This window comes from Sapajus apella, unplaced genomic scaffold, assembly GCF_009761245.1.
Source record: "Sapajus apella isolate SASKATOON/1434 unplaced genomic scaffold, GSC_monkey_1.0 scaffold19, whole genome shotgun sequence".
Taxonomy (NCBI): domain Eukaryota; kingdom Metazoa; phylum Chordata; class Mammalia; order Primates; family Cebidae; genus Sapajus; species Sapajus apella.
In genome coordinates, this window is record NW_022436959.1 from 25,575,641 (window position 1) to 25,599,934 (window position 24,294).

A 24,294-nucleotide genomic window follows, 5' to 3' on the forward strand; every position below is an offset into this window, starting at 1 on the left:
TGATATCCCGTAAGCACCCTCTTCCTTGTAAATTTAACAAAGAAGATTTCCACCATTAAAGAGAAATCGCTTTGAGTTTGTAAAGTACACATCTTGGAACATAGTGAAAAGTGTGATGAGATAAAAATATAGCCAACAATGGATACTTTTCCATTAAGTTGAACAAATATTCTAGCAGAAATTCCATATAGTTGTAATGAGTTTACATTTTTCCTATTTGTTGCAATTTATCTAAAGATGTTGATTTTTTAAGACCTATTTCTGAGTTTCTTTGTTTCTTCTCTTAGCCTTGAAGCCTTTGAAAATACATTATGGAATACTAAATAGAATTATCTTCTTTTGAATTATTTAGCTTTCCCATTTCTTTCAGTGCAGAAAGAACTAGGCAAATTGTGTGTGTCCTAGATTCTGCATATTTCAGGAATTTATTTTAAGGGGTTATTGAGTAGTGGATTAGGATCTTTTAAAGTACTAGTTCTCACGAACTCTTTAGGTCATTAACTGAGAGCTGCTTCTCTAGTTTTATTACACATAAAATACTCTTTGCTAACTTTACCTACAACATTGATATTTTCTTCCTGTTTGGTTATCTACATCATGCTTATCAAATGAATGTATGTTGTATATTTCTTGACCAGTATTGAGGCAAAATAAACAAATGAATAAGTAAGACAAAGCTCCAGTTTAGGGAAGTGAAAGTCTGATAGGCGACTAAATAGCATTACACATGCAAAAATTACAGAGGAACAAGAGTCACTGTATAATCAAGTGTCACTTTCTATGTCAGTATATGATCAAGTGTCGCTTTCTATGTCAGTTTCAGGTTGTTAACAGTTTTGGTGACTTTCGGAGAAGAAAGTTACTGAAAAAGTTATTAAACCTTAAAATATTTATATTTTCTCATCTCAAACTTGCTATTATCTTCATACCAAACATTTGTAGGCATTAACCATTTTCAAGTTGTTTTTATGTCAGTTACTCAAATACTTTTCACAACCATGTTATAAAATGGAAAATTGAAATGCTGCTCACCCTAATTTAGAGATGTAGAAAGGGTCAGTGATTTTTCTCAAGATCATTTAACAAAGGACAGTTCTGCGGGTCTTTTTACTCTCTCCAGGCCAATTATTTCCTTTTCTTCCACTGATTAAAAAAAAATGATTTTAGCAGCATAACATTTGATTCAATAAAACTGAAAATTAACCCCCCCCCCCACACACACACACCAGTATATTTTTAAACAGATTAAATAAGCTTCTCTGCATGACCTGGGATGAGTATCTAGGAATGCTGCTTACTAAAGTCCCTTCAGCCTTCCTGCTTGTGGTCACGATACAGTATCCTGATGAACATTCACCTAGACCCTGCTACAGTTCTTCCAGACCTCGTTTCTTTTAGGCAGCTCTTCTTATGTTGAGCAACAATAATATTTAGGAATTCTTTCATGTGAAACAGAATTGCCCTCAGTTCCATCTAAACTGAACCAGTTCACCACTCTTTGTCACCTTGGTAATCCTCTGTTCCCAAGGAACAGCTCTGCCTCTTGTCAAATAGATTACTGTTAAACCGTGTCTTCCCAGTTCTGTGTGTGTCATTTCCTCATTCAAATTTAATATTTCAGATTTTCTTTTATTACATTCAGCGCCCCATGAAGGTTTCATGGGCGGGGCAGGCTTTTTAAAGATTTATATAGTCAAAGGGAAAGGGAGGGATCCAGGAGCTCTAAATTTAATGATGTTCTCGGCATGCCCTGTTTTCCTCTTTGTGAGAAGCTAAGGATGCTGTAAAGAACCTGAAAGTCAGGAAGAAGGGCTCCCACTGGATGAAGTTGACTCTAAGCCTGTCATTGTAGTTTCTTGAGCAGGGATGAATATAAATTTGTCAGCAACTTCATTCTGACCGAGCAATGTGAGACGGGATATTCAAGGACAAATTAGAGAACGGTGGCAGTTTATCCTTCTAATCCTGTGATGAGACATAGACTACTCGGAGCTATAAAAGTGGAATACTAGGTTTGGAGCTATAAAAGTGGAAATGGAGATCACCAGGCGATTTGAAAAATGTTCTGTATAATGATTTGTAAGCACTTGTTGCTAAATTACATGGAGGAGAGTTGACAGTGAAGAATGGAGAGAAATAGGAAAGAAGTGCGGCAAGTCATTTTGAGGGGAAGATGCTGAATTCTATTTGGGAGCCATTTTATTGGATTTAAAATCAAAATAGGAATCACTTCTATAGTTATTTTAGTGGAAGTCAGGTTATGGTTGTTTATCTAAGGGAATGATAGGTTAGAAAAGAGAGAAGACCAGGGGAATAGCCTAGAATTTGTTGATCAGGAGCAGGAAATGAGGGCATTATTTTATGATAACTGCATTGCTTTTTCTTATATTTTTATGAATTATAAATTACATTTTATGATTAGGTTCTAAACTAATTGTAATAGAGTAATTACTGGGACCTCCAGGTTGTCCTGGAGCAATGGGGAGTTGGTCAGGTCAGGTGAATGTTAATGTAATCCAATGTTCTAGTCAATATAGAGAAGAATTTCCAGTCTTCATTACTGCCCGAAAATATTCTTGCCTTTAACCTCTAACCCTTAATGCAGATACGTTAAACTTACTTTCTCTTTTCCTCTCATTTTCAACAGAAGTATGTGACAGTTAATCAATTTTTGAATTGGTTCTTGGTAATTCTCCTTTTAAATTATTGATACCTAAAATATCGTTGGTTGCCTCTTCCTAATCTTCTTAATTCAAGTTTTAAAAACAGGGCTCTTAAAAGGCAAATATTCCATAATGCTGAAAAATGCCTTTCCTGAAAAGAATTACCAAAATCAGTCATGCCACTTAGCATCATTTTTGAAGTATAGTAGGTAGTTTTTACTCTGTCTCATAAACCAATTTTGAATTTTCACTTGAGGTAGATTTGGGTTGGTGCCCTGAATTTTCGTCATGGTTCACTACCTGGAACAGCATGGATGACAATCAAGCAGCTCCATGCAAGCATACACTGTGAAAAAGGATAGAAAATCTATGTACTGGCTCTTTCAGGGAGGCCTCATTACCGTAGCAGTTTATCCCATTACTAAATATGTGCCATGCTGATATCCTTACATTCAGCTGCTGACCAGGAACATGGCCCTCAGCTCTCACAGGGAGCATATGATCACCCCAGCTGGCAGGTGACACTGTTTGGCAATGTTCCCCAGCAGCTCAACAAAAGACTTTCAAATATCAAAGCAAGGGAAAAGACCTCTGTCTTTACAGGGAAAATGGCTTTAATATGTGCATGCATTTTGCCTTCTTGCTTCTAACTTGCTGAATTCTGTGAAGGAATGGGCACACTTAGAGAGTAGAATTCATTCAGGGAATTTGTAAAACTGCTTATTTGAGTTGATAAATAAATAAGGGAAATTTAATTTTGTGTTCAGGAAAGGAGTGTGACTTGAACACAGTCAAAAATGGAAAAGTCTATTTTTTTAAAATTCAATCTGAAAACACAAGCCAATCAGAATTTAGACAGGTCAAGTTGTAAAAATTTAAAATGTTGTACAATTTTATTGAAGAAAGAGATATTGCTGATCTTTTAGTAAAATATTTTGTAAAATGATATTTTAGTAATATTTACTAAAATATATTTTACAGTAATATCCCTTTCTTCAATAAAATCTGTGGTACAGAATGATCACTATCTACTCAGGGTCGTGTAATTCAAGGGCGACAGTTTAGGAATATTTTAGATCTCTTGACTATGAGCACAGCAGTCATCACTCCCTGTCTTGCTATAAGTAAGGGACTCAGAAAAATTGAGAAATCCTCCTACCCCATTCATTAGTATTAAAATACCAAACAATAGATTTGTAGGAAAATGTATATATTTCCTATTACCATTGTGTTTTAGTACTCAATCTGAGTATAATTTTAAATATAATCTTTTTACATGAAAGCTTAAGAGTTGGGACTCCAAACCTGACTGTCAATTGGCTGATGGCTGTCTCAGCATATGTGAAAAGTGCATCTACCTCGAAAAGCTTCTCATGTCTTTTTTCAGTTGGTCAATAGAGTGACAGTAATACTCTGCATGCGGTTCAAGCTCCATTACTCTTACAGTTTGAAGGCCAGTATTTGGAACAGCCATTTTCATTCTTGGGACAAATTATCTAATTAAATAAATCTGTGGCCATGCTGTCATTGCAAAGTACACAAGCCTACAAATATATTTTGCTTTGCACAAACAAAATGAATATTTTACTCTACTCTGAACACTAAATTATTTGTTTACATTACAAACATTGGGGAGATTGGTTAATCTTGTGAAGTGATGTCAGGTAATATCATTTATATAGAAAGTATTATTAAATTTACTTGCATCTTTACAGGAAGAAAACATTTTCCGTAACTCAGTAAGAATATTGTAAGTCCTTATTAGAGACTAATTCTACAGAGACTAAAAATGAAATATTGCTATGGATCTTCTTTATAGATAACATATTCTTAAGTGCTAAAATGATTTATATTTACGAAAAGTCATACAAGCTGATCACAGTATAATAAGCCTCATAAAGGGACTAGTAATTGAACTGGGTTTAGGAGGGTCCCATAGGTAGGCTGGGATCATCAATCATCCAACTCCACCAGTGCAGAGCTTCTCAAGCTCTCTGGGGCAAAGGGTCACATTTTTGGTTGCTTGTTTTCGTTTGATTTCCTACTCTTCCAGTAACATGGTCTTACTGTGCATGTCTATTATGTAGACATGCCACGTGTCTCCCTAAAGAGAATTCAACAGTAACAAAGCTGGCCTATACCCTGTTCATCGAGTTGAGTCCACTGATCATGCACATGGATGTCACAGCAATTTCAAATTGCTGTAAAATTGCCTCAGTATTTATTCTCAATTCCTGTGCTTAGCTCATTGCACACCCAAACAAACAGTTGCCCTCATTCATGGATCACATTTTGACTAGCACTGCACTAGTGGGACTTCCTGAACTACAAAGACAGGAAACTACAATTGATATTTCCCAAAGTTGCTTGCAGGCAGGTGCCTGGATGTGATTTCAATTCCAACAATTACATGTTCTGGATCTGGGCTTAGATTCTGAATGGAGGTCAATAGGGAGAGGCAGACTACCCATTTCATGGGGCAGTTTGTGCCAGCAGCAACGTGGCTTCCTGTAGCTTCAGAAAAGAGCTTTATGAAAAAGCTTTAGAGAAACAGCAGTACAATTCTGAGGGCTGGAAGTTGCTCTGGAAACTTGGCTTAGGGCTATTTCCTCCAGCCTATCCAATTATTTGTTAAACTGTCTAATATCTGGTAATAAGTTCTATCTGTGTTATATACTGAATCTCTGTTGTCTGTTAGAAGTAGGACTACATTGATGAAGATTAAGTGTAAATGTTGTCTAGCTTATATTTTTGGAGTGCTTGGGGGACTTAGCTGTAGACTAGTGTTGCTCAAACTTTATTGTGAGTATGGATCTTCTGGGAATGTTGGTAAAATCAGATTCCGATTTGTAGTGTAGAGTGGGGGTCTGATAAGCTCACAGTTAATGCTGATGGTGTTGGTCCACAGCCCAGGCTTTGATTAGCAAAACTTTAGATTAGACTAAGCCTCTAGGAGCAACTTCCACTCCGGTGCCCTAGACTGCAGATGTTAGCCTTCAGCAAGATGATGAGAAATTATTGGGACCATTTTCATGACTTTCCTTCGATTAGAAGCGGTGAGCCTATGGCGACATTCAACGTACAACCATCATTTTTTTTTTCTTTTTTAAAAAGAAAAGTTTAAAAAGCCTTTTTTCATATATCTGTATCTAAATATAGAGAGAGATACATAAATACATATACTTATATAGAGAGAGGGGAGATAAAGGAGAGAGGTTAAAAAGTCAATTCTAAGCAAAGAGTTTTCCAACTTGATTTACAGGTAACAGTTCAGGTTTTGCCATGTTAGTGAAGATATACAACATACCCATTTTCAGAATGAAAGAAATGAACATCACAGTACTCATGGTCCCATCGAGGTCCACTTTAAGTCCATGTGTATATGATTCAGCCATAAAATGAGTCCCAGTGTGTCAGCATGAATCTACTCCTGTGGCCTTGGCTTTGAACTCTGATATGCTTGTGATTTCTAAGAAGTATACATGCCATCCTGAGCTTTCAACTAAATTCCAGCCCTTAATTCTGCATCTGTCTACTCAACATTTCTGCCTACTGGATATATGCTTGATATATCCACATCAAGTCAAGATATTAATGTTAAACTTATTTATAAACTCCCAGAAATTTGCTTCTCATTCTGTGTTCTGCATTTTAGAGAACTGCATTGTTGATCACAAGATTGCCAAAGCTATAAACATATGAATTATTCAATGGCTGCTTGTTCTCTTTTCATTCTTTTATAACACCAGGTCTTATAGTCCCTCATTCCTCTTCTCTTGTAGTTTACAGCTGCTTTTAGTTTCTACTACTGTTGCCTTTGTTGAAACCCTTATAAGCAGAAAATATACTTTGAATCCCACGCCTGCTAATTTCTAGCTGTATGATTTGGAGAAAACATTTAAATTTCATTTCCTTATCTGTAAAAATAAATCATGTCTCAATAAATCTGGAAAAAAGACACATTTTTATTTTTATTTTTTTTATTTTTTGTTGTACTTTGGGCTATGGGGTACATGTGCACATCCTGCATCCTGCAGGGTTGTTGCTTAGGTGCATAGGTACATACATGCCATGGTGGTTTGCTGTTTCCATCTGCCCCCCTCTTGCCTACATGAGGCATTTCTCCCAGTGTTATTCTTCCCCATCCTCCCCGCCCCCTGCTGCTGTCCCCTCTCGCCTCCCTTTCAGCCCCCCACCCTGTGAGTGTTGTTCTCTTCCCTGTGCCCAAGTGTTCTCATTGTTCATCACCTGCCTATGAGTGAAAACGTGGTGTTTGGTTTTCTGTTCTTGTGAAAAGACTCATTTTTAAAAAGATTGTAATGTTAAAGAAAGCTTTAATTACTAAAAAAATGTTTTTTAAAAATGATGCATTTAGGGAATAGTTCCTGGAAGGAACTATTAAAAATAAATAAATGGATAGAGTGAATCTCTGCTTTACCAAAGTAGTTTTGAGGATTATCTAAGATATTCTAGGGAAAAGTCAACACAGTACCTGGTTCTTTGTAGACATTCAATGATGAATTACCTGTATTCATCAGCACACCTCACTCAGTTTGACTGCTTTCTAAACAAGACCTTGGGAAAACTTCTTAACCTTCTTGTGCCCAATTTCCTCATCAGTAAAGCTGAAATAATAATAATAATACCTACTTCATGAAATGGTTCTGAAGTAAATCTCAGATTAATAATTCAATACATTTTATACACATAGATTAGAATAGTGTCTGGTACACAGTAAGTGTTAATATATGTTTATTGTAAATACTGTTATCATCATGAGAGTCTTATCTTCCAGCTTGTACCCTAATAATTCATGCTCGCACTTCACCACCAGAATCTACGTAAAATACAAATATCATCTTTTTTTGTGCCATAGCTTTCAATGGCATTCTCACCCACAGGAGGTCTTATTCTATCTAGGCCTACATGACAGCCTGGGATCAGACTTAGGCCTTCAATTTCCATTGTTATTTTCAGTGCTTACCCAAAACTGGCTAAATTGAGTCTAAGGAAACATCTATTTTCTCCCACCCACCAATAAATAAGCAAACAACAAAAAAGCTATTTATTTGATAATTCCATTAATTACCTTCATCTCAACATGACTAATTCTAATACATAGTTTAAAATTCACCGTAGTAACCTATAACTTTATGTAGCATTCTGTGTCTCCCCTAGCAAAAATTGCATGCTTCCAACTTAATTGCTGTAATCTTGTCTTTGTACTTCTGAACACAGTAGTAAGTAGAGTTACTTAATACATATTTGTTGAAAGGATTGGGGTATTAAAAAATTTTAGAAAAGATAAACTACATACACACACACACACACACACACATATGCACATACATAATTATATAATCATATATCATATTTTTCTGGTTTTATGCTACTCATTTCTCATATTTAGTACCTGTGTTGAAAATTGTTAATGTATATTAGAAAAAATACTTGGTTTGGCTTTTCCATAATTACTAAGTTCTCCTTTGGACAAGCAGCACGTTTGCAAAGTGCATGGGTAGTACAAAGCCTGTGTTTGTGAGACAGTTATACTAGTTGTTCGCAATGTATCAGTAACTTTGGCAGTGATTGAAAAAGCAGTTGCTCTAACAAACTGGGATATATAGCCAGTTTAAGCTGTGGAATTAAGAAAATAGGCCTTCCTTTTAGGAAATCCAAGCTCAAATTCTGGTCACCTGCATACTCTATGTGATCTTGACTAACCTCCCAAAGGCTGCTACCCTATGAAATGGAACTAATAGTGATGGCCAGATAAAAAGATTATTGAGAGTATCAAACAGGGTATTGTGAGTTGTTTTAAACTTAGGCTCTACCAAACATTCTCAAGGCTCAGAAGTCTACCATAAGTCACACAGGCATCGGTCTGCTTAGAAGGATACAGCACAGGAACTGGAATTTGTAATTGAGGTATCACATACTCCTCACTGGGTTGGAATTCTCCTAGACATCCATGCAGCACAGTTAAGATGCAAGGTGAGTTCCACATCCGGTAGGTCCAGGAGCTGTCCTGGTTTAAAAATTTTATTTCCCACAAGAGCTGTATCTCTTGAAATGATCCTACGGTCATAGCCTGCAAGGTCGCCACAAGAGGCAAGGTCTGTTCTAAGAGTTGCCACATGCAGAGCAGCCCAAAGCTGTGGCTGCTTACCAGGTATTCACAGTTTAAAATTTGTACCTGAATAAGTACAGTGCAGGTGCAATTTATCTCAGGAAATATTTTATCATGAACAATGTAACTAACGAGTTGGCATTCTTTTAGCAGGTTACAAGAGTGACTAACTGGAGGCAGTTAACCAATGGTCATATTCTCTACAAAAACCTGAGATTGTTCATCCTTTCTCTGCACATAGAATATGAGCTTAATGAGCATTAAAAAGAGGATAATATATGCATATGAATATGTAAAAATTTTATCAGGAAGGGTAAATGTATCTAAAGGAAATGAAGTATGTATAATTTTGTAAGAGAGGGGTAATAGAAGGTGTCAGTCATTATTTTACATGATTTTTATTGATAATCTCCTAAGTATAAGAGTGAAATCTTGCTCATTAAAAGGAAAGTCTTGCTTCATGGTTAGCCTATCAATACATGACATTAAGTAGAAATGGGATTTTGGTCCTCTCTGTTATTGTATGGAAGACAGAGCTGACTCACAGACCCCTTTTACAACCACCTTCAAATGATCTTCCCAGACCTCAACTCAGACAAATTGACTGTGATGCTTTGAGCTGTAATTGTCTCCTAGAAAGGCAATTTTCTTACATATGCCAGTAGGATTAAGAAGATTGAACGTGAGTTGTTGCATTAAAATGGACCAGCATCTCTATGGATGTTTACCACAGTTAAATATAGCACCTGAATGATGAGGCAGAGTAATCAGTGCATTTTCCCCGTGGACCAGATGGTTCTTCATAGTGAGAGCTGCCTGTGTCTTGTAAATATACGCTATTGATTATCTAGAATGAACAAGAGTTAAACTAGGAATTAACGCAAGTTCATCCAATTCCAGGAGAACTCTTCAAAGTATATGTACCACCAATTGATGACATCCATACCATCATCTTCATCTTCACATGTAGATATTATAATTCAGAATCCACCATCCCTTTAATTGAAGTACAAGTAGATAAAAGTTTGAACATAAATACTGATAAGATAAATATTAAAGGTATATGTAGTTGATATCTCTACAGTTTATAGGTAAATAGATGTGTATTTCTAATACTTATGTTATAGTTAATTAGGAAACCCACATGTATTCTATGTATCAGAGTTTGAATGGAAAAGTGGATGTACTTGAATAAGCATACATTATAATTATAAATCGCATCTAAAATTTCAAGTGATATTAAAATTAATGTTAAGGCACATATTAAATTATTTTTTCTATAAAAACAATATTGTGTTAAATTATTATATTAGTCAGGGTTCTCTAGAGGGACAGAACCAATAGGCTATATATATAAAGAAGAGTTTATTATTAACTCACACGATCACAAGATCTTACAATAGGCCATCTGCAAGTCCAGGAGCTAGGAGAGCCAGTTGAAGTCTCAAAACTGAACGATGGAGTCTGATGTTTGAGGGCAGGAAACATCCATCACAGGAGAGAGATGTAGGCTGAGAGGCTGGGCCAGTCTAGTCTGTTCATGTTTTTCTGACTGCTTTATATTCTAGCCTAGCTGGAAGCTGATTAGATGGTGCCCACCCAGATGAAGGGTGGGTCTGCCTTTCCTAGCCCATTGAATCAAATGTTAATCGCCTTTGGCAACACCCTCACAGATATACCCAGCATCAATACTTTGCATCCTTCAGTCCAATCAAGTTGACACTCAGTATTAACCCTCACAGGTCCACCCCTTGAGAACTTGAAGCCATACACATCTCCTGAGATGATACATAATCTTAAAGAAAATAGTAAGATCATAATTATGCCTAATGTAATACAACTATCCTTAGTACCACTGTAAACACACCAATCCCCAAACCAAATGCTATTACATAAAGTTAACAATACTTAAATACTATATGAAGTCAGTAAATCTTATGTCATATACTAAAGGAAAAAGATATAAAATGAAGATATTTTCTTAGTACAAGTGTTTGCATAAACAAACATGTTTTTAAGAAGAGAGGAAGGAAATACTCATGACAATTGCAGACTTCATTTCTGCACCTGGTCACATGGTTGTAGCTGGTATTGATGACTATCTTCTTCAACTACCCATTGTGTTCTTTGCCTTTAGCAAGCACCTCAGCAGGTTGTGGGTTTTTCCTGGTGGAGGGACTCATACCTTCATTCCTGAAGAATCTGGACCATTTGTAGTCCTGCCTGATTGAGCTGTTGTAGTTTCTCACTGACCTTAATCACAGGGCATGGTAATATTAAGAGATGCCCTAATGGATCACTGTATTCCATGCATACTTTTCCTTATCTCTGTTATGGAGTAGTAAATTGATTTCATCTTGTTAGTCCAGGTCGATCACCCCAGCCAACACTGTAACTCCCTTCATAGCCTGTTGAGTTAAAGGTAGATGCAGCCCAGAGTATCCAGGTGGCAATCTTAACTTCCAGTTTAATGGAATCATCGATGTGTCCCCTGGTGGCAGCATTCCTATCTCTGGAACTAAGGCCAGCAGAATGTAATGTTACGGGAACAGGAAGCAAAAATTTGGCCAGTGGATCTGTAGAGGTGATGGTGAGTGTGCCACTTCCACTTCCATCCCTTGATTCCTGGACCCATGAGTCCTGGCTATGGGAGAAACAGTTCCATATATTGGATGCTAATTCAGAGCATACACGGCCTCATGGAGAACTTTGCCCCAGCCCTGCAAACTATTGTCACCTAGTTTATGTTGTAATTATGATTTCAAAAGGCCATTCCTCCATTTTATCAATCCAGCTGCTTCAGGATGATGGGGAACATGGTAAGACCAGTGAATTCCATGAGCTTGAGCCCCCTGCTGCACTTCTTTAGCTGTAAAGTGAGTGCCTTGGTCAGAGGCAATGCTGTGTGGAATACCATGATGGTGAATAAGACATTCTGTCTTAGTGATAGTCTTGGCAGAAGCATTGTGTGCAGGATAGGCAAACCCATATCCGAATTAAGTGTCTGTTTCAGTAAGGACAAACTTCTACCTTTTCCATGTTGGAAGAGGTCCAACATAATCAACCTTCCACCAGGTAGCTGACTGATCACCCTGAGGAATGGTATCATATCAAGGGCTCAGTGTTGGTTTCTGCTGCTGGCCCTACTCTTCCCTTCCCCTGTCAACTGATCTTAGGGAACTCCCCATGAGGCCATCGGTACAGGCTAGGGAAGAGAAGGTAGGGTGACAGGAGTGGATACCATGAGCTTTGAGCCACTTCCTCATGTACCTTACTTGTGCCTTCAGGACCTGCTCTAGCCCGATCACATATATACCACTTCCATTTGTTGATGGAATGCTGCTGTGCATGACCTACTTTATGGCTAGATGGATCAGAAAGCACCCAGTGCATGATAGGCAGTTTAGGACACATGGTGACTTGATGACATATAGCCAAATGTTCAGTTTCCACTAAAGCCCAGTAACAGGCCAAGAGCTGTCTCTCAAAAGGAGAGTAGTTATCTGCAGAAGCTGGCAGGGCCTTGCTCCAAAATCCAAGAGGCTTCCAATATGATTCACCTATGGGGGCCTGCCAAAGGCTCCAAAGAGCATCCCTACCTGCCACTGATACCTCAAGCACCATTGGATATGGGTGGTCATATGGCCCAAGTTGCCGAGCAGTTCACACAGCAGCTGGAACTGGTTGCCGAGCCTTCTCCTGTTCTGGACCCCACTCAAAAGTGAGAGCCTTTCAGGTCACTCGATATATGGGCCAGAGTAACACACCCAATTGAGGAATGTGTTACCTCCCAAATCCAAATAAGCCCACTAGGCATTGTGACTCTTTCTTGGTAGTAGAAGAGGCCAAATGCATCAACTTATTATTCACTTTAGAAGGACTGTTTTGACAGGCTGCACACCACTGGACCCCTAGAAATTTTACTGAGGTAGAAGTCCCTGAATTTTAGTCGGATTTATTTCCCACCATCTAACACGCAAATGTCTCACCAACAAATCCAGTGTCTTTGCTACTTCTTGCTCACTGTATCCAATCAGCACAATGTCATCAATATAATAGACCAGTGTGATGCTTTGTGGAAGCAAAAAGCAATCAAGGTCTCTCTGAATGAGATCATGACGTGAAGCTGGAGAGTTGATATGCCCCTGGGGTATGAGAGTAAAGGTATATTGCTGGCCTTACCAACTGAAGGCAAATTGCTTCTGATGGGTCTTATAGACAGGAATGGAGAAAAGACATTTGCCAAGTCATACCAGGTACGAGGAGATGTGTTAATCTGCTCAAGCAATGAAACCACATCTGGTATAGCAGCTGCAATTGAAGTAACCACTTAGTTTAGCTTACAATAATCCACTGTCATTCTCCAAGATCCACTGTCCTCTGCAAAGGCCAAATGGAAGAGTTGAACGTGGACGTGGTGGAAATCAACACCCCTGCATCTTTCAAGTCCTTGATAATGGCACTAATCTCTTCTCTCCGTCCAGGGATGAGATATTGTTCTTGATTTAATATTTTTCTAGGTAGAGGCAGCTCTAATGGCTTCCATTTGGCCTTTCCTACCATAGTAGCCCTCACCCTACCAGTCAGGGAGCCAATGTGGGGGTTCTGCCCACTGCTAGGTATGTTTATGCCAATTATGCATTCTGGCACTGGGGAAATGACCACAGGATGAGTCCCAGGACCCACTGGACCCACTGTAAGTTGGACCTGAGCTAAAACTCCATTAGTTACCTGACCTCAATAAGCCCCTACTTTAAATGGAAGACAACAATGATGTTTTGGGTCCCCTGGAATCAGTGTCAGCTCAGAGACAGTGTCCAGTAGTCCCCGAAATATCTGATCATTTCCATTTTTCCAGTGCATAGTTACACGTGTAAAAGGCCAGAGGCTTCCATGGGAAAAAATGTAAGGAAGACCAACAGCATAAATTGTCTGTAATGTAGTGGGGTCCTTCCCCAAGGGGACGTGGTCTTCCTTTTATTCAAGAGGTTCTGGGTCTGTAAACTGGGTCAAGTCTGGAAGTTGACTGAGAGGCCATGATTCTCTGTTTTTATAATTCAAATTAGTCTTTTGTCCATTTGACCCAAAAGTTTTCTGCCTATATAAATTAAGGACTGCAGTAGGCTTCCTCTCAATTACACTTCTAGTGACACTATAATTAATTAACCAGTGCCAGAGCTCTACATGTGTCAGACTATTCTGATTGCTGCTTTGCCTCTGCTGTCCATTACGATAGCTATGCCCACCTTGCCTTTGATGGTTGTGTCCTGCCACTTGGCCCTTGCCACCTCAGGATCCAATTATTCCAATGGTATTTAAGTTTTGTCATTGAGGGACTGTGGTTTCCATTGTTTGATCTGACATACAAATAAGAGCAATTACAGGGCTTTTCAAAGATGCAAGTGCTGCCCTCACTAATCTGTTTTGCAAGGCATTGGTCAAGGTTATATCTTCTGGACCCTCCCAGCTGGGAAGAGTGGTCTAAAGTGACTAATCCACACCATCCCAATCTCCCTAAGCCATTGGATTACTTCCTCTACATGAAACCAAGGGAGATCAGGCATTTCCAGCTCAGTCACAGTGGGTCATCTTTTATCCATATTTTAACTAACCAAGTAAATAAACTATTAGAACCTCTTTTTTTAACTCCCCAAGCTGCAACATTAAATGCAGAGTCACTGGTTGATGGGTCCAAATCAATACACTTAGCCTGATCCAACTCTATGTTCCTTCCACCATTATCCCACACTCTTAGCATCCATTCCCATGCCTGTTCTCCAGATTTCTGTTTGTATTAATTGGAGAATTCAAACAGTTCTTTTCAAATGTAGCACACCTCTTCATGGGTCACACTCTCAACCTTACCTCTAGGGGCCTGCCAGGACTTTAGTCTATTTATAGGTCTAGAAGCAAACAGGGGTGTTGGGGGTGGCTCCTGAGGAGAATCAACATTATCTTGCCTGGCAACTGCCTCGGTGGCGGTCATCACTGTTGTCTCAGGCAGCACAGGGTTTAACTCCTCAGACAAAGGTGAAAAGGATGATGGCAGCATGGATTGTGGAGAGGATGTTGCCACAACTGGGTATGGGGAAGCTGTTTTTTCTGGCAAAAAGATTCATCGGAGTTTATAAACTAAGTGTCCCCAGCTTCATCAGGGTCATCCCCCAGCTTCATCTCCCCCATGTTCCCATTCTAATTTTCGGGGTCCCATTCTTTGCCAATCAGTGCTCTAACTTTAATACTAGACACCTGGCAAGACCATGTGTGTGCACCTTTTTTTGCAGGCCAGCCACTTGCATGTTAAGAGTTTGTGTCTATTTTTCCACAATTTCAGCTTTTTTTCAATAGAAGCTAAGTCTCTCACTCAGAACAATCTTAGCAGATTTGAGGCTCAGTATCTGATTCTGAAGCCAGGAGTTAGAATCCCTGAGTTTATCATTTTATTTCATCACTTTGTCCACTGAACTTAGGAGCAACCAAATAGCTTCATTATGTTCCTTGGTTCTCCACATACAGTCAAAGGTATTATGTATAGAGTCACTATACTCTTTGCTTCTCATGAGTGATGAATCAGGAGTGCCAAATGCATTTATTTTGTGTAACACTCTAAGCAGTTCATGCCAAGGACTATGAGTGTTCTCCATTCTATCAGAAGTAGAGTCCTTAGCATTTTGGGGTCTAATATTAAGCAGCCAACTCCAGAAACCCCAAAACCAATGAAAGAATTCCATCTTTAATATTCTGTTCCTTTAGAACCACTCTTCGTACCAAAAATTGTCTTCGGTCTTAGGGCTCTCTAGAGGGAAAGATTAATAGGATAAATAAATAAATAAAATATAAAGTAGAACTTATTAAGTATTATCTTACATGATCACAAGGTCCCACAATAGGCCATCTGAAAGCTGAGGAGCAAGGAGAGCCAGCCCGAATCTCACAACTGAAGAACTTGATGTTAGAGGGCAGGAAGCATCCAGCATCGGAGAAAGATATAGGCTGAGAGGCTAGGCCAGTCTAGTCTTTTTCACATTTTTCTGACTGCTTTATAGTCAAGCCTTGCTTGCAGCTGATTAGATGGTGCCCACTCAGACTAAGGGTGGCTCTGACTTTCCCACCCCACTGACTCAAATGTTAGTCTCCTTTGGCAACACCCTAACAGACATGCTCAGGATCAATACTGTGCATTCTTCAATCCAATCAAATTGAGACTCAGTATTAACCATCCCAGATGTCTGGCCATATTTATTTGATTCCTAAACAGAATGGAAATTAGCATATGTTAACAGTTCTTGATTTCTCATTTTCTAAATTAAAACAAGTCTGGAATAAGTAAAATAAAGAGTTTGGCAAACTTGGTTTTAGCTAAGTTTACTTAATTCTCTTTATTTTCTATTTCCTATGAATGGTTTAACAACTCTTAGAAAACGGGAGAATATGCAAATGTTAGCTTTGAGTCTAACTGTTTTTCCACATCATAAGTGTTGATGTATTTTCAATGAAATTGGAAGCGCACCTCCAAGTAGAAATAAAAATGCCCAAGCTGATTCACTCTTGAGTGTAGAAGACAAAGTTCATAACTGCCTGTGAGTCTGTAATGAGAATATCAATGCTGTTTTACAGCTTTTGCCAGCAAGAGAAGCTTCCAATGACCTTCCAGTCCTGTGTGATCACCAAAGAGTGCCAGGTTTCCGAATGGTCAGAGTGGAGCCCCTGCTCAAAAACATGCCACGACATGGTGTCCCCCGCAGGCACTCGTGTAAGGACACGCACCATCAGGCAGTTTCCTATTGGCAGTGAAAAGGAGTGTCCAGAACTTGAGGAAAAAGAACCCTGTGTGTCTCAAGGAGATGGAGTTGCCCCCTGTGCCACGTGAGTAAATAAAGAAGGGTACAGTGTCTTCCCAGATGGCATTGGTTCAGCTATTTGATTTTGACTGAGCAGTATGCATAGCAATAGTAATTGTTTACAAACAGTATCCTTTAAAAAAAAAGATTTTACAAAATAAAAGTGTCTTTGACAAACTAAACCTCCATGAAATTTTTAGCACCAATTCTATGTTTATGTATTTTCTGTAATAGGAGTTGCCTAAATGTTTCTGTAAAGGGGTAGATAGTTAAAGCATTAAGCTTTGCAGGCTACACATGTCTCTGTTACAATGACTCAGCACTGCTATTGGAGCTATAGGTAATATGTAAACAACTGAGTGTGACTGTGTTCCAATAAAATTTCATTATTAAAAAAGGTGGCAGGTTATTGGTTCTTGGGCCACAGTTTGTCAACCTCCGTTCCACAAGGTAAAATAAACTTTCCAAATAATAGATTATTGTTAACTATTAAAATTTAGTATTGTGTATAACAAATTCTATTCAATAGAGTAAAATAATGCATCAAAATAACAAGACTTTAAGTTTCATAGGGACAAAGATTGTGCTTACTAATATTGGCAAAGGGGTTGGGTTTTCGCTGTTTACTTTTTGTTTAATTACTAGCATGTATCACAGTACCTTGTACAAAGTAAGTGTTCAGTAAATATTCATTGAATTCAGATTAGGTAAGTCTCATTCTGAAACATTTGGCAGTATAACAGTGTTAAAATATCATTTCCAAGTTATTATTGTGAATTAATTTGGTAATAGCAATATTTCAGCTTAATCTGCATATAGGATATTTATAAAGTAACTTATGTTAGTTTTGCAATAGAGACGTGTGAGTTTCATAGAGCGCATCTCTGGATTATTCCAAACATTTAAAGAACATGCATATAGCTAGATCTTAATGAACCATTGAGGAGGCAAATTACTACTACTACTATTACTATAACAACAGCAACAAAATTAGTCGTGTTTTATACCAGATATGTAATTCTGCAGCACTTTGGACTCAACCACTGTGCTGTAATGTAAAAAGTGATGAAACCTCCACAGAGAATTTCCTCCCCAATGTCTCTACCTACCCCACTGATTGTTCTAGTTCCTCTCCCCATAATGGGCTCAAGGAAATTGCCAGGATTTCCTTTGTTTTCTCTCCTATGAATTTCTTCTATTTTTGTTGCAAGCTAGGTCCTTTATTCTTTTTTTCTCAGATATTCAAACACAATTAATGAAACAAATATATATTCTTGGGTATCTTTCTCCAGGCCTTTTTTGGGGGTAGGATTTTTCATAGAACATGTAATCAATTTACATTGTTCAAAGATTATTCCTCTCATTGGACTTTTTGGGATGAGCTAAATTGGATCTCTGATTTATTTTTTAAAAAACTTGTAACTCCCTTGACACATTTTCTGTTTGGTTTTACTTCCTCCCTCCCAACCCTGAAACCAGGCATCAATTATCCATGTTTCTAGAGTTGACCTGAGTGCTGTTCTTCCTTTATAAATTCATGTCATGTGTTGTTTCTTCATGACCCAGTCCTACAATTCTGTCAAGCAACAGATACCCACTTATAAAAATTAAAAACAGGCATGAAGTTCATCTTTACTGTCACAAAACCTTACCATTGACAGAGTGAAGCATATAGATCAGACATCTGAGGGCCATTTAACCTTCTGCCTGATGCAGATGAACATTAGCACATCCATTTGCACCTACGTTGGTTGTTTATCTGATTACTAAGGAAGTATCATGCTTAAAGTGACACAAAGTGCTACCTGAGTCATTTTCTTTGTGCTTTTAGAATATCTATTTTCCTTGAGGTGAAGAAATGCCATCTCTTCCTATCTTCGGTGGCATCGGGAAATGGTTCCCTAGCTATCTCCTTCAATCACATGTTGGACTGACAATCTCCTGACATTTCTCATCATAATCTTGATTGGAGCTTTAATTGAGAATCATAGATCTTCTTTCCTGGGCTTCATGGATGAGAAGTGTCAGCTCTTTGCATCACGCATCAGCACTCATTAGGGATTCTCCATGCTTCAAAAAAAAAAAAAAAAAAAAAGTCTTATTCTTGACAATAAAGAGAAAACTCTGAATTATTTTCTTATAATTTTTAACCCTAATACACAATTATAATTTTGCTACACTGTGCAATTTTCATTCATTTTCATAAAGGAACAGCAAATGTTTTGGTTCATCATCACTCAGAATGTTTTCCATTTTCACATTCAGTCCTCCTGTTTTTATAGGCAACAAGAAAGGGCAAGCTTGGGTTCAGCTTAATTGAACATAAAATTTCATGTTTTCAGCATTAAGCTCTCTTTTCATAAAATATTTATAAGTAACTTCCAGTAATTGCAATTAAAGCAGGATCACCCTAAATTTAACCCCTCATTAAATGGAGCGCTACAGAGCATCAAGAGGGAGCTGAAACCAAATATGCACCATAGATGTAGTCTATGACAGATTTTGTAGGAAGATGCTTTTGAGACTAATTTTCTTTAAAACAAAGTATAAGAGGAGTAAGTAAACATGTTATTCAATAAACGTGGTTGCCACTGCTGTGTTTTCTTTATTTAGGTATGGCTGGAGAACTACGGAGTGGACTGAATGCCGTGTGGACCCTTTGCTCAGTCAGCAGGACAAGAGGCGCGGTAACCAGACAGCCCTCTGTGGCGGGGGCATCCAGACCCGAGAGGTGTACTGCGTGCAGGCCAATGAAAACCTTCTCTCACAATTAAATACCCACAAGAACAAAGAAGGTAACCTTTGCTTTCTTCTCAAGGCTTCACTTATAAAGACTATGCGATTGCTCTGAATGGATATATACACTGCCATCTGAGGCATGAGCGCTGAATTTCTGTTCACATTGTGGTGGTATTCACTCTAGTAAACAGTAATCCACACTGTGGTTGTGAAGGTTTTTAATACAACTCCATCTTTGGTCAGTTCTGGTTTACTAACAAGCTTCTTTAAAATTTTGACTTAAAGGCCTTCTAGATTCAAACTCTCCATCAAATTCTAGCAGGAATAATTTTAAAACTAGAATAAAAAATTATTTGTAAGTATACGCATATCATGAAAATGTGTAGTCTGAATTCCAAAATTATATAAGAAGTAAAATCTGCTTGTCAAAAAAAAAATCTATTGGTTAAAACATGGTTAAAAATAAGTTAATTATGATATTGAATAAAATTATCAATTAGAATTTAAATGAAATAAGTACAGAATAAAAACAGTAAAAGAAATCTTTAACCCAAAGGCATTTTTTTAAACTCTTTAATAATTTGGTAATCATATCTTTTTTTTTTCTATTAAATCTGTTTCCAGACCAGGTGTAGTAAGTGTACAAAAGAAAAAGTGAATCCAATATGGCCCAAGCTAAAAGTACGTGTTTTAGATATTAATATGACTCTAAAATTATCATAATTACTGGATCAAGTGTACATTGAATTAGTAGATCTTAAGCTCACACACAAATAGGAACATATTTAAGCACTACTGTAAGCAGTCTATCTCCTCCTTCTGTCTGAAGAATAGCAGGACTTCTTTGGTTGGCCCGTTGAACATTTATCAACATATACGATTTGTTTAAGAGAGTGAGGATAACTATCAATACAGATTGCATGTCATGGACATCATCAAAGTCATCAAGAGAGCATGCAGAGAAACCAGTAATTAAAATGCAATATGCTATGCCATACAATTAGTTTTGAAGTGAACATAGGGGAGTAGTGGAAACAGAGCCCTTTATGGCGGGAGTGACACTTAAGCTGAATGATGGCAGAGATACTACTTACAGGTAAGTATGGCAAGAGTGCATGAGGAAGTTTATTTTGGGCAAGGGAACAGTGTGTGTTAATGCAAAATGCTAAAGAAAAGCAAAAACAAAGGGCAAATCTCACCAGTAAAGATGAACGTGTTGTATTTGGCAAGTTGTAGAGAGGGGAGGGGAGGGGAGGAGATGAAAGGAAAGGATTGTATTTCCATAGACAACACCTTGGTAGAAAAAGTACAAGAATAAAGGCCCTATTCAATACCACCAAATGAAACACCAAAAACGGAGAATATTGTGGGAAGGAACAGGAGCAAAAATGATCAGAAAATAAGGTAAAGAACCAAGAGAAATGAATGCCTTAAAAACCAAAAGAAGAGATGGCTTCTCTGTCCCTCCCAAAAAGGAGTGACACCAGTGACCAGTAATTCATGGAAGATAAAACTAAAGTTTTGCAGTTGCAACTTTCAACATTTAATTGTTCTGTATCCACTAACTTTACACAGCATGTCAACTCATTTAGGAGTCTAGCCTAGGGATACATTTTACTACTAATGTATCTTGAGGTTATAAGGAAGTAGCATAAAACATGTAATGTTAGTACATTAATATTTTCTCGGCCACTTTAATGGCTGTATTTTAACACTCTTAAGTAGATTTATTATAGCAGTCTTTCCAGGGTAGCATAATTTCATTGCTAGAGGTAGATCAGATTTTCGTTTCGGAATGTCAATTATGTCCTGTAGGTTATTACTTTCCAAAGATCCTTCAGAATTCTGAATTGCAACTGGGTGTTTTTTAAAGCATTTTCTTTTAGAGCATCCCCTACCACTCTTAAACCACAGCAGACACCAAAAAGAAGTCACAGAAAAAGAATGAAAACTGAAAGAATATCATTATTAAGATGTATTTGTTAAACTGAAGCAAATGCCAAAGCAAAGGTCAGCAGAGATGGAAGTAATTAATTCACCTAAAATTAATATTTATCATGTAAATATGTAACATGAATAATTTAGGAACGTGTGTCCTTTCATACCAAGTACGAAGAATACTAATGAACTTCTTAAAGTCTTTGCAAAAACAGTTGATTTTCCCTAAAAACGTAGCTTTTATTCCATCAAATTTAGACTCTTGTTAGTTTCTCTCTGGGAGCACTTAACATTTCCCAATAGGAAACATATTCAGTATACTGGCATCCCAGGGGTGACATGTGAAGTCTACAAACGTGTGTGAAGGGAACAATTAGGCTGTGGGCTTGAGGATTATACACAGTGGATGTTCAGTCATCACCTGAAATAATGAAAGCTTATCTTATAAAAGAGAGAGAAATCTCTCAAAACAACTCCCCGAGCTAAGAAGAAGATACTCATTTCAAGAAATCGTTTCAGTGTAACCATGAAAAACCTGCACTATGACCATCTCATGTTGTACTTAATTTGAAGAACAATCTACACTGTTCTTTTTGCGGATTCACACCATGTATTTGCTAGATGACTTGTTTTCACATATAACCAAGATGTGAAAAAGACCCTAACACAGAATAAAATACTTTAACTCAAAGATAAAATTGTTTAGTACAAAAAATACTGAAAGCAAGGGATATGAAATTCACATAAACCTCCTTTACTAACTTGGTGCATTGTGTCACACAGGGATTGGTAATGGCTACCTTAGCACAAAGGCAGGAGGCATTAATGACTTTATTCATTGGTATATTCCCTACTATTAACTGGCACACACCATAAGAGACAGAAAAATTCTTATCCTTGGAGTTAATATATTTAATTTCCAGAATATCAGAATGTATGTTATTAAAGTACTCACAAGGTCTTCAGTATAATATTCACAATTTGGTATGCAATTTTTTTCAGCGGAATTATATCATCAGAATATATTCTAAGTTGGAGATAGCATCTGCAAACAATAGGAAAAATATATCTAATTGACACTGGAGAGTGTCTATATTTTATTATTGCCCTGCTGTTAGCTACAGGTAACCCTCCCAATTCTGACAACTATTCCCCCACAATATTCAGGTAAGCAGAATTTCCACTATATCATTTCTGTAGAAGAAAGGCATGACAAGTTCCTTACTGAGAGTGTCAGTAGTAAAACTGTTGACAGGTTCCGTTCAGCCAGCTGATCAGATTTCCAGTAGGCTGTGAAGGATGTCCAGCTAAGGCTGGCATGAAATCTATCCTTATCAGAATATGACAGGAAGATGCCTTGCCTGTGGGGAAGTTATCTGTATGACTCCTAGAAAGCTGATGAACGTGTTGCTGATCATTGGATGCATGGAAGTAAAATGATTTTCTTTACAGTTCAAAGTAAAACGAAAGTAGATTTTACCTGCAGTAACTCAAGAAATTCTTTTATTTAGCACAGATTGAACATATTTTTAAATGAGAGAAACTAAAAGTATTGGTTATAAGGCACCATTAAGCTTAGTGACTTAGGGGAAACTTAAGAGCATTTCTCTGTAGAAAACGTATTAAATATCCACACTAAAATCTGTATATTGTCTGTGGGATTGGGGGTTATTAAAAAAGACAGCCTAGATAATAAGACTTTATGATGACAGAGAATGAGATATAGCAGCAGAAAGCCTTGGAGGATCGATGGGAAGATAAAGGGATGGATGATTGAACTGTGAATGGATAGATGGAAGGATAAGTAAAGAACTCACATTCCCTCATGTTCAACATAGAAATCAGAAAATAAAATGGTCACACTATTGTAAATGGAAAATAAATTATTTATCACTGTATTTTATCCACAGTTTCCACAAATAAAACACTCTAGAAAAAGCTTTTTGGAAAAAGAGAAAAGAAAAGAAAAGAAAGACTATGTTGATAGTGCCATTTCCCTGTTATTTTAGAAAGTAAATATCAGAGGCAGGGCACAATGGCTCACATCTGTAATCCCAGCTCTTTGGGAGGCAGAGGCGGGTGGATCACGAGATCAGGAGATCAAGACCATCCTGGCCAACATGGTGGAACCCCGTCTCTACTAAAAATACAAAAAAATTAGCTGGGTGTGGTGGCGCGCACCTGCAGTCCCAACTACTGGGGAGGCTGAGGCAGGAGAATTGCTTGAACCCAGGAGGCAGAGGTTGCGGTGAGCCGAGGTCGCGCCACTGCACTCCAGCCTGGCGCCTGGTGACTGAGTGAGACTCTGTCTCAAAAAAGAAGAAGAAGAAAAAAAAAATTTCCGGGCGCAGTGGCATGCTTCTGTAGTCCCAGCTACTAGGGAAACTGAGGCGGGAGAATTGCTTGAACCCAGGAGGCGGAGGTTGCGGTGAGCCGAGATCGCTCCACTGCACTCCAACATGGGCGACAGAACAACACTCAATCTCAAAAACAAAAACAAAAACAAAAAAAGAAAAGAAAAGAAATATCAGAGCACGTTGAAGTCTAGTGCTGCGTCTTTCCTATTCCTCACTTTTGAAACAAAAGGTAGGTAAGAATATTTTACATGATAGTTCCACCTGAAGTGTGTATCAGAGAACCGTGGATCACTGATACCTAAGAGAGTCTCCATAGATTCCCAGATGCAATCCTTAAGCCATTTAGGAAAAGGAGTGGTTTATTTTTACTTTCTATTTTGCTAGAAATGTATCAAACCTGTCCCATGAAGAAAAATGAACTAGAACATATGATGGCTACAGATTGGAAACAGTGCATTGTAAATACAGTGGAATATAAAAAGCACTGGAAAATAATACGGGAGTTCTTCAAATAATGCTATTTTGTCCAGCATTTTGTTATAACATTGATAAGAAAAAAAAAAAAATCAATTCCCAGCTAAGCCCAATGTGTCTGTGGAGTGCAAATTTCCTCCTATGTCTGCTTG

The 24,294-nt window shown here is 37.9% G+C and overlaps 1 protein-coding gene across 4 annotated transcripts in view; it reads left to right on the top strand.

Moving 5' to 3' along the window:
- THSD7A (thrombospondin type 1 domain containing 7A) overlaps positions 1–24,294 on the top strand; it is a 491,756-nt gene that overhangs the window by 225,431 nt on the left and 242,031 nt on the right. For all 4 annotated transcript variants that reach the window (XM_032286742.1, XM_032286743.1, XM_032286744.1 and 1 more), the window contains exons 3-4: positions 16,411–16,659; positions 19,248–19,429. In XM_032286742.1, coding sequence (XP_032142633.1) covers positions 16,411–16,659; positions 19,248–19,429 — 431 coding nt within the window. The remainder of the gene's footprint in view (positions 1–16,410; positions 16,660–19,247; positions 19,430–24,294) is intronic.